This window comes from Aotus nancymaae, unplaced genomic scaffold (assembly GCF_030222135.1).
Source record: "Aotus nancymaae isolate 86718 unplaced genomic scaffold, 86718_ANA_hifiasm-v0.15.2.pri h1tg000011l, whole genome shotgun sequence".
NCBI lineage: Eukaryota > Metazoa > Chordata > Mammalia > Primates > Aotidae > Aotus > Aotus nancymaae.
The window spans coordinates 79,789,679-79,808,013 of NW_026988422.1; the positions used below are offsets into that span (position 1 = coordinate 79,789,679).

Below are 18,335 nucleotides of genomic sequence, written 5' to 3' on the forward strand. Positions count from 1 at the left end.
CTGGGTAACGAGAGCAAAACTCCGTCTAAAAAAAAAAAAAAAAAAAACTCTATGCCTTTCTTCCATCCCCCAATGTTTTAACTTTTTGATGTTTCTATTTATATCTTATTGAACCATAACATAAAAAGTTGTTGTGGTCATTATTTTTGATTGGTTCATTGTTTATAGTCTTCCTTCTTAGGATAAGATAGTTTACACACCATAGTTAAAGTGTTTAATATTTTGTGTTTTTCTGTGTATTTCCTATTACCAGTGCGTTTTATATTATTTATTGTTGATTATTTATTGTTCATTAATGTCTTTTTCTTTCTGACTGAAGTACTCCCTTTAGCATTTCTTATAGGACAGGTCTGGTATTGATGATATTTTTCAGCTTTGTTCGTCTGGGAAAGTATTACTTCTCCATGCTTGGAGGAGATTTTCACCAGATACACTATTCTAGGGGAAAAGTTTTTTTTCCTTCAGCACTTTTCAATATATCATGCCACTCTCCCCTGGACTGTAAGGTTTTTCACTGAAAAATCTGCTGCTAGATGTATTAGCACTCCATTATATGTTATTTGCTTTTTTCTCTTGCTGGTTTTTGGAACCTTTTTTTGTATTCTTTATCTTTGCGAGTTTGATTATTATATGCCTATAGGTTGTCTCATATATTAGTCCATTCTTGCACTCCCATAAAGAACTACCTGAGACTGGGTAATTTATAAGGAAAAGACGTTTAGGCCGGGTGCAGTGGCTTACCCCTGTAATCTCAGCACTTTGGGAGGCCAAGGTAGGCAGATCACCTGAGGTTGGAAGTTCGAGACCAGCCTGACCAACATGGAGAAGCCTCATCTCTACTAAAAATACAAAATTAGCCAGATGTGGTGGCACATGCCTGTAATCCCAGCTAGTTGGGAGGCTGAGGCAAAAGAATTGCTTGAATCCAGGAGGCAGAGGTTGTGGTGAGCTGAGATCATGCCCTTGTGCTGCAGTCTCAGAAACAAGAGCAAACCTCTGTCTCAAAAAAAAAAAAAAATTGGTTTAGTTGACTCACAGTGCCATGGACTTTGCAGGAAGCATGGCGGGGGAGGCCTCAGGAAAACAATCATAGCAGAAGACAAAGGGGAAGCAGACACATCATACATGGCCTGAGAAGGAGGAAGAGAGAGTGAAGGGGCAGCTCCTACACACTTTTTTTTTTTGAGACGGGGTCTCACCATGTTGGCCAGGATGGTTTCAAACCCCTGACGTCAGGTGATCCACCCCCTCAATCTCCCAAAGTGCTGGGATTACAGGCATGAGCCACCATGCCTAGCAAATTGTCACTGCTACACATTTTTATAAGCAACCAGATCTCATGAGAACTCACTCACTATTACAAGAACAGCAAGGGGTAAATCCGGCCCCATGAACAAATCACCTCCCACAAGGCCCCTCTTCCAACACTGGGGATTACAATTCGACATGAGATATGGGCGGGAACACAGACCCAGTATCATGCTGTTCAGTCAAATCCGCTTAGTATTCTGTAAACTTCTTGTACTTGGATATTGATATCTTTCTCTAGATTTGAGAAGTTCTCTGCTATCATCCCTTTGAATAAACTGTCTACACCTATCTCTTACTCAATTTCCTCTTTAAGGCCAATAACTCTCAGAGGTTTCCTTTTGAGGCGATTTTCTAGATCTTGTAGACATATTTCATTGTTTTTCCTTTCTTTTGTCTCCTCTGACTATATTTTTTAATAGGGAATTTTCAAGCTCACTCTTTCTTCTTTGATCAATTTTGCTATTAGAGGACTCTGATTCATCCTTCAATATGGCAATTGCATTTTTCAGCTCTGGAGTATCTGCTTGATTTTTTAAAAATTATTTCAATCTCTTTGTTAAATTCATCTGATGGGGCTGGGTGCGGTGGCTCACGCCTGTAATCCCAGCACTTTAGGAGACTGAGGCAGGCAGATCACAAGGTCAGGAGTTTGAGACCAGCCTAACCAACATGGTGAAACCCCCTCTCTGCTAAAAAATACAAAAATTAGCCAAGCATGGTGGCATATGCCTGTAATCCCAGCTACTTGGGAGGCTGAGGCAGGAGAATCGCTTGAACCCAGGAGGCGGAGGTTGCAGTGAGCTGAGATCGTGCCACTGCACTCCAGCCTGGGCGACAGAGCAGACTGCGTCTCAAAATAATAATAATAAAATAAATTCATCTGATGGAATTCTGAATTGTTTCTCTGTATTATCTTGATTTTCTTTGAGTTTCGTCAACACAGCTGTTTTGAATTCTCTGTCTGAAAGGTCACATATCTCTGTTTTGCCAGGATTGGCCCCCAGTGCCTTATTTAGTTCATTTGGTGAGGTCATGTTTTCCGGGATGGTATTGATGCTATCAGATGTTCTTCGGTGTCTGGGCATTGAAGAGTTAGGTATTTATTGTAGTCTTTACTGTCTGGGCTTGTTTGTACCTGTCCCGCTTGGGAAGCCATTCCAGATACTTGAAAGGACTTGTGTACTATGACTATGTTGTATCTGCTTTAGGGGGCACCCCAAGCAGTAATGCTGCGGTTCCTGCAGACTCATAGAGGTGTCTCCTTGATAGTCTTAGAGTATATCTGGAAGAATTCTCTGGATTAACAGGCAGATTCTTGTTCTCTTCCCTTACATTCTCCCAAATATACCGAGTCTCTCTCTCTCTCGCGCGCGCGCTCTCTCTCTCTCTCTCTCTCTCTTTCTCTCTCTCTCTGTTCTAAGCCACCTGAAGCTGGGGGTTAGAGTGATACAGGCACCCCTGTAGACACCACTACTATGACTATATTGGATCAGACCTGAAGCCAGCACAGCACTGGGTGTCATCCAAGGCCTGCTGTAACCACTCCCTGGTTACTGCCTGTGTTCACTCAGGGCTCCGGGGTTCTACAATCAGCAGGTGGCATAACCACCCTGGCCTGTGTCCTTCCCTTCAGGGTGGCAAGGTCCCCCAGGCCCCAGGTGGGTCCAGAAGTGCCATCTAGGAGTCAGGAACTAGAGTGATAAACCTTAGAAGTCTCCCTGGTGTTCTATTGTATTGCGGCTGAGCTAGCACTGAAACCACAAGACACAGTCCTTGCCAGTCTTCCCTCTTCTTTCCAAAGGCAGAGAAGCCCCACCCAGTAGTGACCCCAGGCCACAAGGAGTACTGATAGACTAGTGCTGATATTCCCTTAGGGCCCCAGGTCTCTTAAGTCAGCCGGTCTTGGCTGCTGTCTGGCCTGGGACTCACCCTTCAGATGGGACTCACCCTTCAGGGAAGTGGGCTCCCCTCTGGCCCAGGGCAGGTCCAGAAATGCCATTCAAGAGTCAGGTCATGGCAGAAACCCCAATAGCCCGCTTGGTGCTCTACCCCACTTTGGCCATGCTGGCACCTAAGGCGCGAGACAAAGTCCCCTTTACTGTTCCCTCTGCTTTTCTCAAGCAGAAGGAGTTTTGTCCCATCATCAGCACAGCTGGGTAAGTGCTGAATCTCACCTGAAGCCAGCAAGGCTCATCCAAGGCCCTCAACATAGTACATGGGTATCACTGCTGGTTATTCAGGGCCCAAGGGCTCTTCAGTGAGCAGGTGATGAATGCAGCCAGGACTAGGTCCTTTCCTTCGAGGCAGTAGGTTCACTTCTGGCCCAGGGTGTGTCTAGAAATATCACCTGGGAGCTAGGGCCTAGAATGAGGCCTCACTGCTCACCAGTGCCCTTTTCTGCTGTGACTGAGCTGGTGTCCTAGATGCAAGACAAAGTCCTCCCCACTCTATCCTCTCTGCTCCTTAAGCGGAAGGAAGGGGTCTCTTGGAGCCGGGAGCTGCGCAGCCTGGGGTTAGAAGAGAGATGGTGTGGCCGGGCGCGGTGGCTCACACCTGTAATCCCAGCACTTTGGGAGGCCGAGGCGGGTGGATCACGGGGTCAAGAGATCGAGACCATCCTGGTCAACATAGTGAAACCCCGTCTCTACTAAAAATACAAAAAATTAGCTGGGCATGGTGGTGCCTGCCTGTAATCCCAGCTACTCAGGAGTCTGAGGCAGGAGAATTGCCTGAACCCAGGGGGCGGAGGTTGTGGTGAGCCGAGATCACGCCATTGCACTCCAGCCTGGGTAACAAGAGGGAAACTCCGACTCAAAGAAAAAAAAAAAAAAAAGAGAGAGATGGTGCTAGCTCTCCCTTGGCCTTGGCTGCCCCAGCTGGTGTCTTGGTATGTTGCGTGCCCTTCCCAGTCCACTGTCTCTGGGCCTCGCTCAGCACTGGAACTCGCCTAAGACTTGCAGTCCTTAGGGCCTGGATTGCCTTTCAAGTTTGCTTGGAGGCATTTCAGCTCTGACTGCTGGTACCGGAGACCCCGCTCTGACAAGGCTGGTTTAAATGCTCCCTGCATGGGCCAGGCTGGCCTCTGCTGTGTTTGGCCTGGTTTTCCTTCCTGCTCTAACAGGACAGCGCTGAGTTCGGTGCCTCTCAGTTGCTCTGTTCTCCCTCCTGCAGCGCTCAGAGGTGCTCTCTTGCTGATGGGGGCAGGTGGCTTTGGCAATTCCGAACTGTTTTTTCTGGTTCTTGAGTGCCTCTTTCAGCGATAAGAAGTTAAAATAGGTACTATGGGGGCTCACCTGATTTTTGGTTCTTATGAAGCTGTTTCTTCTATGTAGAGAGTTCTTCTTGTCCTTTCAGGGGAGATTTCCATCTCGCTATCTTGCTCTGTCTCTGGGTAGACTTTGGTTGAAAACTGTCTTGGACTGTGGGAAGGCAGTTAGCAGGAGTCTGGGGGCAAGAAATGAGCCCTTTAAGCTAAACCTTCAAATTAATTGGCATGAAGTTGTCCATAAGTCTCTTATAATTTTTAAAATCTCTATTGTACCTGTGCTTATGTCCCCCTTTTTAAGTCTAATGTTTGTGACCTTCCCACAAGAGCCTGAATAACAGTCTTCCTAAAATGGTTGGGCACAGTGGCTCACACCTGCAATCCCAGTACTCTGGCTAAGTGGGAAGATCACTTGAGGTCATGAGTTCAAGACCAGCCTGGCCAACATGGCGAAACCCTGTCTCTACTAAAAGTACAAAAATTAGCTGGGCGTGGTGGTTCTAGCCTGTAATCTCAGCTACTTGGGAGGCTGAGGCAGGAGAATTGCTTGAACCCAGGAGGCCAAGGTTCCAGTGAGCCTAGATCATGCTACTGCACTCCAGCCTGGGCAACAGGAGGGAAACTCTGTCTCAAAAAAAAAACAACAACAACAACAACAAAAAACCCAAAACAAAGAAACAAACAAACAAAAAACCTTCTGTCTTCTTGCACCACCCCTGGTTGGCCTGAAGAAGCTCAAGCAAGTTTTCTGATTAGTGGGTTTGGGAAGGGCCTGGCCGTGTGAGCTTGGCCCCCTCCTCCTTCCCTTCTCTCTGGGAATGGCAGCTACTGTGTATTTCACCTTCTTCATACCCTGAGACTTACAGCAGCAGGCCGCCATATGGAGAAGTCCCTAGTTGTCCAGCGTTGGTTGCCTGGGACTGGTTGGAAAAGTTCATCTTATTCTTCTTCTGTGTAGAGAATAATCTGGTTCAATATGATTCGGGGTTAGGAAGCTCATTGTCATGGCTCACCTAAGGCATGTCCTCCAGTAGAACTCATATCAGTAATAAAGATGGTATTTTGAGCTTATCTGGTTGAATGTTGAGGCAGAGAGTAGAGTCTGAGAAGAGTGGGGGGTGTAGGGGGAGGGAGGGATAATTCATGAGTACAAAAAAGTTAGAAAGAATGAATAAGACCTACTATTTGATAGCACAACAGGATGACTACAGTCAGTAATAACTGAACTGTAGGTTTTAAAATAACTTAAGGAGTGTAATTGGAGTGTTTGTAACTCAATGGATAAATGTTTGAGGGGACGGATACCCCATTCTCCGTGATGTGCTTATTTCACATTGCGTGCCTATATCGAAACATTTCATGCAGCCCATGCATATATATGCCTACTATGTACCACAAAAATTAAAAATAAATAAATATTGAGGCCAGTTCCTTCAGTGCCCAAACTACTCGTCCAGGGTGAAGTGGACAATCCACGTGCATTTCCGTCCTGTGTTAAGGCCCATTACCAGCTCCCTGGTTTCATGTGTTATGTCTCCCCCCCTACTAGATCATTAAAGATCCTTGTGGCAAGACCTGTTTTTCTATCTTCTTTTCCCACTCAGTGCCCAGCATAGACTTACAGATATTAAGGTTTCACAAAAACTCTGGCTTTAATTTAATTAGGAGAACCTGTTATATTTTAATAGTGAGGCCAGGCACCGTGGCTCACACCTGTAAGGCTAGCATCTTGGGAGCTCAAGGCAGGCAGATTGCCTGAGCTCAGGAGTTCAAGACCAGCCTAGGCAACATAGTGAGACCCTGTCTCTACTACAATACAAAAAATTAGCAGAGCGTGATGGCCTATGTCTGTAGTCCCAGCTACTCGGGAGGCTGAGGCAGGAGAATTGCTTGAACCCGGGAGGTGGAGGTTGGAGTGAGCCGAGATCGCACCAGTGCACTCCAGCATAGGGAACAGAGCGGGACTCTGTCTCCAAAAAAAAAAAAAAAAAAAAACCACTAATAGTGGTCAGCAGTCAGAGGTGTTCCTGAATAGTGTGGGGGTGGTGTTTTCCCCTTTAAGAGATACGGTTTCTATCCCAAACAATACCTCAGCAACCTCCCACAGTTGACGGAAGTTCTGAAAGTGTCCATTTTAACTACTAAAATAATCTGGTTCAATACGATTAATAATGTTACATTCAGCTTTTTTTCCTATATTTTTTCTAATAGTCCAGAAAATTTTCAACTTACGTACTTGCTGCTGGACTCCAGTATGGAGCGGAAGGAGGCATCTTACACACATTTTTTAAGGTATGGCTTTTCAATGAAGTCTTTAAAGTGTCTTATGACAAAGATACACAATTTGAAGGAGTTTTTGATTGCTTTGGATGTGTTTAGTTCAGGAGAATAGCAGAAAATGAAGGAAAGTATGGATGTGACCATAAAGACCTAATTTTCTTTCCCATTATTAACTTGTATTCACATTCTCAGAATAATAAAGATGGATCTCCTTTCATTCATGAAACAAATATTGATCTAGTGCCCACCAGGTGCTAGAAACTGTTATAGGTACTTGGGATACAGTAAAATAATAAAGTCCCTCCTCTTGTGAAGCTTAATTCTGGCAGGGGTGGAGAAAGAGATAGATAATAAACAAGCCAGTAAATACTGAGTACTGCAGGTGTTGAAACAGGCTATGGAAAACGACAAAGCAGAGAAAGACATAGAGAGCTGGGAAGTAAGGTTGTCAGGGGTCGGGGAGTTATATTTTATATAGGAAAGTAGAGGAAGGTCTTTCCAACAATGTGACATTTGAGTAGGAAGGGAAAAGCCATCAGGGAGCTGGCTAATGGGCTTTCTGGAGAAAGACATCCCAGGCAGTGAGAACTGTAAGTGCAAAGAAGTGAGGCAGAAATGTGCCAGCTGCATTTGAAGACCAATCTAGATCCATCTAGCTGAAGTATGGGAAAACAGTGGTAATGAGATCAAAGCGGTAATGAGAGAGTCAGACTAAGCCCAGCCTCGTAGCCCCTCCTGAAGCTCTGGCTTTCTTTCTGAATGAGTTGGGCAACCATTAGACTGTTTGAGCTCAGAAGCAATATAATCCATGTGAAGTTACAAAAGGACAGCTTTCTCCTTCTGCTGTGCTGAGGATGTGCTATTTGGGGCAAGGGCAGGAGCCGGAAGCAAGGAAACCAGTGAGGAGGGTGGTGCCTTAGACCCGGGTGAGAATGGCGGGGATACTGGAAACTGTTCATATTTCTAACATATTTTGAAGATAGTCAATGGGATTTGTTCAAAGCTTGGATGTAAGGATGACAGAAACAAAGGATAACTTTAAGGATTTTGGTCTAAGCAACTGGAAGTATGGTACTGCCATTTATTGAGATGAGGAAGACAGGGAATGGTGCTGGTTGGGGTAGAATGCTGTGGAAAGCTCAGGAAGTTTGAGATAATTAATATCCAAGTATAGATACTGGGTAGGCTGTTGGACGTAAAGAGTTTCGTGATCATGGGGGAAGTCAGGTCTGAAGATATAATCATGGGACCTGACAGTATATAGTGGATACTTAAATCCTTGGGACTGGATGACATCGACTAGTGAATGAATATGGAGAAGAGAAGGGGCCTGAGGACTGAGTCTTGGCACCCTTCAATATTGGAGGTTATAGGGAAACGGGAGGAAATTAGGGAAGGAGGTTGAGAAGGGGAGGCAGGAGGCAGGAGAGGAAATAAGAGGGGAGTAAATCATTATGAAAAAAAGTTTCTAAAAAGGAAGAATGATGAACTGCGGCAGACAATCAAGTAAGGTGAAACCTGCAAATTGACCACTGAATGTTTTGGCACTGGGTAGGACGAAAGTCTAATAGAAGTAGGTTCAAGAGGGAACAGGTGGAGAGGAATTGAAGACAATGAGAATAGAGAAATATTTCAAGGAATTTTCCTGTAAAAGGAGGAGATCCAGAGAAAGAAGGCAGGGGTTAAAGGAAAAAGTGTGGTCAAAAGAGGTTAGTTGAACTGATTTTTTATTTTCATTTTATTTATTTATTTATTTACCTATTTTCAAGGTGGAGTCTTGCTCTGTCATCCAGGCTGGAGTGCAGTGGCACAATCTCAGCTCACTGCAATCTCTGCCTCCCCAGTTCAAGCAATTCTCTTCCCTCAGCCTCCCGAGTAGCTGGGTTTATAGGCACCTGCCACCATGCCCAGCTAATTTTTGTATTTTTAGTAGAGATGGGATTTCGCCATGTTGGCCAGGCTGGTCTTGAACTCCTGACTTTGTGATCCACCCTCTTCAGCCTCCCAAAGTGATGGGATTACAGATGTGAGCCACCGTGCCCGGTCTTGAACTGATTTTTTTAATACAAGAGATATGACAGTTGCAGAGGAGAAGTTCAAGGAAGCTCTTTCTTACTGTCCATTCTCAGCTACTCCTCACTTACCTGCTCACGGAATCTTGGCATTCTCAGGCCTCGGCCCTAGACCTTTTTTCTTCACCCTCTGCGCTCTCTCCCTTGGTCTATTTAAAATTCCCATGACTGATGCTAATGACTCAAACTTAGGTCTCCAGCGAGCCTGTCTCTCCTAAATTCTAGCTCTGAAGAAGGTCCAGCTGCCTACTCAGCATCTCAACTTGGAAGTGTTTCCCAAATCCAAACTATACCTACAGTCATCCCCAAGCCTGCTCCTCCTCCAAGGCCCCATCTCAGAAAATGGGGCAACTCTCCACCCAGCTGCATGATCAGACTCCAACTCCTCCCTCCTTCTTACTGCAAACCGAAAAGGTTCTGAGACAGGTCTCAGTCAATTTAGAAGTTTACTGTGCCAAGGTTAAGAACACATGCCCAGGAAACAGGTCTGTGCCTTTCTCCAAAGATGCCTTTGAGGGCTTCAATATTTAAAGGGGAAAGGGTAGATATTGGAGAAAGAGGAAGAAATTTTTTAAAGGTATGGGCAAGCCAGGAATGGTGGCTGATGCCTATATTCCCAGTACAGCACTTTGGGAGGTCAAGATGAGTGATGGCTTGAACAAAGCAAGGAGTTTGAGACAAGCCTGGGCAACATGGTGAAACCCTGTGTCTACAAAAAATAAATCAAAGATGTGGGTAGATAAGAGCCAAGCAGGTGCATTCTTTTGAGTCTTTGATCAGCTGTTCAACCTGCTGGAAGGGTAGAATAGTCACTTATGCATTCATCTAGCTGAGTGAATCTGCATTTTTACATAAGATAAACATAGGGTAGAGGGAACATCAGATATGCACTTGTATCAGGTGAGCAGAGGGATGACTGAGTTCTGTCCTTGTCTTGTACCTGTGAAGATAAGCTATCATTTCACATTGTCAGGGTGAATTTCAACAGAACTGTTTTAAGGTAAAGCTCTTGGGGCCTACAGATAATCTCCTAATGGGAAAATTGTGAGGAAGGTATGTAGCTTTAAAAATCTTTGAGTGACAAAAAAAAAAAAAAAAATCTTTGAGTAAGGCCAGGCACTGTGGCTCATGCCTGTAATCCCAGCACTTTGGGAGGCTGAGGCAGGAGGATCATCTGAGGTCAGGAGTTTGAGACCAGCCTGGTCAACATGGTGAAACCCCGTCTCTACTAAAAATACAAAAATTAGCCAGGCATGGTGGCACATACCTGTGATCTCAGTTACTTGAGAGGCTGAGGCAGGAGAATCACTTGAACCTGGGAGGTGGAGGTTGCAGTGAGCCGAGATCACACCACTTGCGCTCCAGCCTGGGTGATGCAGCAAGACGCCGTCTCAAAAAGAAAAAGAAAAAAAAGAAACAAAATGAAATCTTTGAGAGACAGGTTTGCTTTATATAGTTCCCAGCTTGACTCTTCCCTTTGGCTTAGTGATTTGGGGGTCCCAAGATGTATTTTCCTTTCACATTACACATGACAAAATGCCCAGTTACTATAGCCAGCCTCCTCAGTATCTCGCTTTTCTCCATCCCCACTCTGTGCACTTCCCACCTCCAAGCTAAGCTAGCCCATCTCACCTGCACACCTGCCATCACCTCTCTCCCCATCAGACTCTCCTTACCACCACTTCTCCACAAGGCAACAAAATCCATCCTGCTGGTGTCACATCACTGCTTAGAACCCTTCAACCCTTTCTCAAAGTCCAAAATATCTTACAAGACCTGGCGGTCTACTGTGACCCTCACTCCTACCTCTTTCTCTCTTCACAACAATTCAAAATAATCTAATACATGACACTTAAACAGTACTCAGCATGTCTGTTTGGTTCCTGAAATACTTAATGAGAAGAAAAGACGGGGATTTGGACTCTGAGGATTGGGGTTCCAGTCCAGGCTCTCTCCTCCTGCTACTTTATCCACTAAAGCATTTTATCCCTGTACTGATGGTAATTATTTCCCCCCCTCACCTCATACCTACCGGTGGGGGTAATTTTACATTTTGATTAGTCTTTTTGTGAGAATTAAAGACATCATGCATGTGAAAACATTTCTTCTCCATGTCGATGACATGCATATAGCTACTAAATATGACTGGGAAGTTGTAGGTTTCTTGAGAAGTATTTCAGTCCCAAAGCTACATGTTATTTCTCTTGGTAGAATTTAATCTCATCAGGGCTGATTTATAAAACATCTCCTGGAGGAAATTACCTGAGCAGATAGCTAGGTCTTTTGGATACCTCTGACTGTAGACTTACGTGTGAGCTGTAATAGCCATCCACGTGTAACTGGGGGGTCATGGTTTTGCTTGTCTTTCTTTCAGATGGCTTGGTTGGGCGAGATTCCTGCATTACCAGTTTTTGGCGACGGAACAAATGTAATTCCAGCAATCCATGTTCTTGATCTAGCAGGGTGAGCATTCTCCCAGAGACATGACCTTCACAGACTTGGTTAGTGTGTGTGTTTGTAGGCTAATACAGTTTGAGCATTTGCTAAGTGCTAAGACCCTTACATGCATTACTGCATTCGCTCTTCATAACAACTCATTGCAGAAGGTACCATCTTCTCCATTTTGCATCCAATGAAATAGCGCCCACTGTTCACAAGGTCTACATTTCTGGTGACAAGTTCAGGTTCATCTCTTAGAAACTTTATCAGCAGAATAGCAATGCCCTCCAATTTTGGAAAAGAAAGAACTTGGTATGTACATTCTGAGGACATAGTTTCTTATTCCTTTGTCCCAGATGACATTAATACGTCTAACCCACCAACTCAAATTCTAGAATTCAGATGACAAACTGTAAACCTGAAGCTTTTTTTTGCCTTTGACAGTTGTAGGTAAAGTTGACACTTTTTTTTATACTCAGAAAGCATCTAAACCCCATATTCAGACAGGTCCAGAAAGCCTTCTTCTCCTTTGAAGACCCTGACTTAAATGTGAGGTCAGAAGCTGGTTCACTGTGTTTGTGGTTCATCAGCTCCAGGGACTTTATTCTGTCACCCCTGTGGCACATCCCCAGAAAGGAGCAATTTCTGCACCTCCCTGAGGTTCTGGTTTTCAGATTCCCACTCTTTCCCTCATCCACTGGCCACTAGAAAATTAGTCACGATCTCAAATTTATAGATTTACAGGGAAATGAAGGAAGTGTAAACTTCAGGGACACATCCCTGAGCAGACCCCTTTCCAAGACCCTGAACCTAATTTTTAGTATTTTCCTTAAAGAACAATCCTGTAAGCAGGGGATATTCAATCCTTTGGCTTCCCTGGGTAACATTGGAAGAATTGTCTTGGGCCACACGTCAAATACACTAACACTAATGATAGCTGATAAGCTTTAAAAAAAAAATCACAAAAAAATGTCATAATGTTTTAAGAAAGTTTACAAAGTATGTTGGGCCGAATTCAAAGCCGTCCTAGGCCTCATGTGGCCCACAAGCCGCAGGTTTGACAAGCTTGCTATAAATGGGCTAAGCTTTAGGCACTACAAAGCCCTGGATCTGCTCCATCCCTGGGGGTGGAGGGGCCAAAACATATCCATTTTTTTTTCTGCAGAGATTTTACATTATGACATTACTGGGTTTCAAAGATATAGAAGCGTCTTTTACATTATTAAAATAAATTACTTAGCATTAGTTCTTAACAGATTACTTTCAAACATAAATTAGAGGGTGAAATTATTCCCATTACAGGAGGACTTGGGGCCTGTTAAAAACAAATTACAGGTGGCCATTGTTTTGGACGAAGCTCTTGTACTAGGCCCCAACAGACCAGAATGAAAATCAAAATGGAGTCTCCCAAGCTAACGTTCCAGCACCAAACTGAAACCAAGCTGCTATCTGACCTTTTGAGAAAGCAAAGGAGAGCAATAACAGCTAATTTTTCAAACAAGCCAGTTTCAATCTTCAATAGGCATGATAATAAAGCTCTCTGTGTTTTAATCCTTATGACAAAAAGTAGCCTGAAGTAACCTGGTGGTAACCCATCAGCTATCTTTCCTTTTTTTCTCTTTTTCTTTTTTTTTTTTTTTGAGATAGAGTCTCACTCTGTTGCCTAGGCTGGAGTGCAATGGCATGATCTCAGCTCACTGTAACCTCCGTCTCCTGGGTTCAAGAGATTCTCCTGCCTCAGCCTCCCAAGTAGCTGGGATTACAGGCACCCGCATCACGCCCAGCTAATGTTTGTATTTTCGGTAGAGACGGGGTTTCACCATGTTGGCCAGGCAAGTCTCAAACTCCTGACCTCAGGTGATCCACCCACCTTTGCCTCCAAAAGTTCTGGGATTACAGGTATGAGCTACTGTGCCGGGCCCTATTAGTTATTTTTCTGTTGTTCTCCCCGTCCCTGTCTTACAAGGAAAGTAGCTTTGAAATGAGCAATGTGCTTTTTGTTCTTTGTTTCTGCTACTGCAGCCCTTTCTGCCTATCAAACCACCCGCCTCTGCTCATTTTACTGACATATTTGTTCTATTTTATGGAATGAAGTGTTGCCTGATTCTAGAATCACAAATAAAGCCAAATGAAATCTTTAACTAGATTTGTTACAATTTTGTCTTTTGACAGACCCCTTTAAGTAGCAATTTTTCCCCAGAGATTTCTTTGAAGATTGTCAAATATTTAACCAAGGAAGAAGCAAAAAGCTGAAATGTTCTGAGAAATTGATACAAAATAGGCTGGGTACAGTAGCTCACACTGGTAATCCCAACACTGTGGGAGGCCAAGGTGGTAGGATTGCCTGAGCCCTGGAGTTTGGGACCAGCCTGACTACACAATGAAACTCTTTTTCTACAAAAAATACAAAAATCAGCCGGGTTTGGTGGCTCGTTCCTGTAGTCCCAGCTCCTCGGGAGGTGGAGACGGGAAGATCACTTGAGCCTGGGAGGTTGAGGCTGCAGTGAGCCATGATTGCACCACTGCCTGCCAGCCTGGGTGACAGAGTGAGACTCAAAATAAATAAATAAACGAATAAATAAATATAGAGAAAAGAGAAGTGAATACAAAATAAATGTGAAATGCACATTTGGAAGCATGCCCCCAATTTATTTTCATCTTATTGAAAGGAAGCTAAGATGGAGGTAGAATTGACAAGTCATCGTGGTAGACTTCTATTCACTATTGTTTCTCTCTGGAATTCTTTAAGTTTTGTTCCAGTCCCTGCTCTGCCTCTCACTGGCTGTGTGAATTTGGGAAAGTTAGTTATGGGGATAGGAGCAGTACCTCCATGTTAGGCTGTGAGAATTCAGTGGAATCACACCTGTGCCACCCTCAGCACAGAGGCAAGCCCTCGGAAACCTTGGCAACTCGGAATAGGAGAGCAGGCTTAGTCACTGTTGCTACGTGACTTCTTTAAAAGAGCCACAGCATGGCTAAATCTGTGTCTTGCTTTGTAAAACGCCTCCATAAAGCACTGTCGTGAGGCTGAAATGAGCCACTGGATGAGGAGGGCTTCATAAACTGGAGTCCTGCTGAGGTCAGGTCCCCTCTTTGGGAGACAGGGGAGTACACTAGAAAGAAGACAGGTCGGAACCAGATGGATCTGACCTCAAAAGCTGGCTCTTCCACTTTCACAATAGCTCTTCAGCCTGAGAAATGTCACCAGACTCTTTAGCATCTTCCTCATCTGGAGAATGCAGATAACCAGCTCAACCCTGACCTTATCGAACGTGGAGATGACTTATCAAAGCACCAAATCCTATGCCCAACCATGGGGGTGGTAGTCAGTGAATTCTAGTTTACTGCATCTATTTCGCCTTCTCCCTCTGATGATGATTTTACCTGTGGGTCTGCAGAGTGATACAGAACGTCATAGATCACGCGCCAAAGCCTCGCTACCTGGTTGCTGTGGATGAGTCTGTTCATACCCTGGAAGACTTAGTCAAGGTACGGTGGTTTCATCCCATATTTTGATGACGTTTCTTAGTTTTGCCCCCTGGAGTGTAGTTATACAATCAGCTGTGCTGACAAAACTGGGACTCCTAAGTAGAGTCTCCATAAAACCCAAACTCACTATCTGCATTTGCAGTATATACTTTAAGATTACTACCAAAATAGCCTTTCTCTTTTATATGCACAGAGGGAAACGAGAAAGACCACTACAGGGCTCAGGCGAAGAAGACAGTGATCATTGCCCCCCAGACACACACGCAGATGACACACCAGAATACTAAAATCCGCCGATAGGCCCTTGCCCCAAAGTATTAATGTGGTCAGGTCCACCGACCTACTGGCCAATCCCAGGAGCTCTATTTTTAATATTAGTTATTGGTTTATGTATTTTTTTTTTGATATAGAGTCTCACTCTGTTGCCCAGGCTGGAGTGCCATGGTGTGATCATAACTCATTGCAGCCGTGACATCCTGGGCTCAAAACATCCTCCTGCCTCAGCTTCCCAAGAAGCCAGGCACACAGGCTTGCACCACCATAACCTGGCTAATTTTCTTTTTTCTGTTTTTTGTCAAGATGGGGTCTCACCATGTAGCCAAAACTCCTGAGCTCAAGTGATCCTCCCACCTCAGCCTCCCAAAGTGCTGTGATTACAGATGTAAACCACAGTGCCTGGATAAGCTTTCTTTCTTTCTTTTTATTTTTTTTAATTTTTAGAGACAGTGTCTTGCTCCGTCACCCAGGCTGGAATGCAGTGGTGTGATCATAGCTCACTGCAACCTCAAACTCCTGGGTTCAAATTACCCTCCTGCCTCAGCTTCTGAAAGTCAGGTCACCTTCAGAGGTGTGAGCTGTCATGACCAGCCTCAAGGAGTCTAGATCTGGGAGAGCTTCCTCTTCCAGTCCAGGCTGCTCTGGCTAAAGCAGCTACCATGTGGCCCAGCTAGTGCAGCCTTCTCCTGCGATTCTCCTGGCTACTCCCTATTCGTTTTTGAGATTCAGCTCAAGCCTGGGCAACATGGTGAAACCCCATCTCTACCAAAAAAAAAAAAAAAAAAAAAGATGCAGGAATCAGCCGGGCATGATGATGTGCCTGTAGTCCCAGCTACTCAGGAGGCTGAGGTGGGAGGATTGCTTGAGCCCAGGAAGCAGAGGTTGCAGTGAGCCAAGATTGTGCCACTACACACTAGCCTGGGTGACAGAGCAAGACCCTGTCAAAAAAAAAAAAGGAAAAAGAAAAAATATATAATTCATCTATCTTCCTGCGCACCTTTCCTGCCTCCTTCCCACGTCCTGCACAGGACAGGTGTCCCTCTTCATCCCAGAATGTCTTAGTCTGTGTGAACTGCTGTAACAAAATACCAGAAACTGAGTAGCTTATAAACAGTAGACATTTATTGTTCACAGCTCCAGAGGCTGGGAAGTGCAAGATCAAGGCAGATTCAGCCAGGCATGGTGGCTCACACCTGTCATTCCAGCACTATAGGAGGCTCAGGTGGAAGAATCACTTGAGGCCAGGAGTCTGAGCCGAGCATGGGGCATAGTGAGACCCCCTCTCTACAAAAAAACTTTACAAATCAGCCAGGCTTGGTGGAGCACATCTATAGTTCCTTCTACTTGAGAGGCTAAGGTGCGAGGATTGCGTGAACCCAGGAATTCAAGGCTGCAGTGAGCTGTAAGTGCACCACTGCACTCCAGCCTGGACAATAGAGCAAGATCCTATCTCAAAAAACAAAACAAAACAAAGCATGGCTGTGCGAGGTGGCTCGCGCCTGTAATCCCAGCACTTTGGGAGGCCAAGGTGGGTGGATCACTTGAGGTCAGGAGTTTGAGACCAGCCTGGCCACCATGGTGAAACCCCATCTCTACTAAAAATACAAAAGTTAATCAGGCGTGGTGGTGCATGCCTGTAATCCCAGCTACTCAGGAGGCTGAGGCAGAATTGCTTGAACCCGGGAGGCAGAGGTTTCAGTGAGCCGAGATTGTGCTATTGCACTCCAGCCTGGGTGACAGAGCAAGACCCTGTCTCAAAGAAAAAAAAAACAATAATAATCATTGTGAAAAAAAACCCCCGGCAGACTCAGTGTCTGACGAGGGCCTGCTTTTTGGCTTCATAGATGTTGTCTTCTCCCTGTGTCCTCACATGGTGGGGGGTGAGGGGGGCGAAGGCACTCTCTGGGGTCTTTTTATAAGACACTAATTTCATTCTTGAGGGCTCTATCCTCATAGCCCACTCTCCTCCCAAAGGCCCCACCTCCTGATACCATCACCTTAAGGGTGAAGATCTCAACATGTGAATTTTGTGGAACACAGACATTCAGACTATAGCACAGAATCCCCTTTGCTGAGCTGCAAACACTCCACGTGGTAATTATCTGTGTACAGTTCTGTCTCCCTTTTCACACCGGGAGCTCTTGAGGGCAGATCCCGGGCCACGCTCATCTTTATCTCCACTACCTAGCACTAATGCTACTTTTAAAAATTCAATTATGCTCACATTCACTTGAGGTTTTTGTTTGTTTGTTTTTTGAGACAGGGTCTTGTTCTATCACCCAGGCTGGAGTGCAGTGGCTCCATCTCGACTCACTGCAGCCTCCGCCTCCCAGGTTCAAACAATTCCTGTATATCAGCCTCCTGTGTAGCTGGGACTACATGCATGCGCCACCACGCCTGGCCAACTTTGATATTTTTAATGGAGACAGGGTTTCACCACATTGGCCAGGCTGGTCTCAAACTCCTGATCTCAGGTGATCCACCCGCCTCGGCCTTCCAAAGTTCTGGGATTATAGGCATAAGCCACTGCGCCCGACCCATTTCAGTTTCATATAAAGTAAAATCTTCCAGGTAAACCAAATAATATTTCAATTTTCCTCTAACAGTGTATCAGTAAAAATACTGGCCCTGGGAAAATCCAGAAAATACCCAGAGAAAATGCATACCTAACGAAGGACTTAACGGTTAGTATATGTGGTGTTTTTTTTTTTTCTTCCTCAATAATATTAATATATTTTTTTTAATATCAGATAGATTTTGGCTAACGAACATTGGTTCTTGAGGGATTTGGAGTCAGAGGCCTGGGTTCCAATGCCATTGTCAACTCCTACCACACCACCAGATGTTCTACCTTAAAGCAACTCACTCTTCTTTTCAGCTGTCCTTCCTGAAAGACACTCAGAGGCCATGGTCAGAAAAAGTACTTAGGCCGGGCACGGTGGCTGACGCCTGTAATCCCAACACTTTGGGGGGCCAAGAAGGGTGGATCACCTGAGGTCGGGAGTTTGAAACCAGCCTGATCAACATGGTGAAACCCCATCTCTACTAAAAATACAAAATTAGCCGGGCATGGTGGCACATGCCTGTAGTCCCAACTACTTGGGAGGCTGAGGCAGGAGAATCACTTGAACCTGGGAGGCAGAGGTTGCAGTGGGCCAAGATAGTGCCATTGCACTCCCGTCTGGGCAACAAGAGGGAAACTC

At 45.0% G+C, this 18,335-nt stretch overlaps 1 protein-coding gene across 1 annotated transcript in view; it reads left to right on the plus strand.

The window, feature by feature from the left end:
- AK7 (adenylate kinase 7) overlaps positions 1-18,335 on the plus strand; it is an 87,200-nt gene that overhangs the window by 33,475 nt on the left and 35,390 nt on the right. The window contains exons 6-9 of the mRNA XM_012471269.3: positions 6,788-6,868; positions 11,303-11,391; positions 14,766-14,856; positions 17,739-17,816. Coding sequence (XP_012326692.2) covers positions 6,788-6,868; positions 11,303-11,391; positions 14,766-14,856; positions 17,739-17,816 — 339 coding nt within the window. The remainder of the gene's footprint in view (positions 1-6,787; positions 6,869-11,302; positions 11,392-14,765; positions 14,857-17,738; positions 17,817-18,335) is intronic.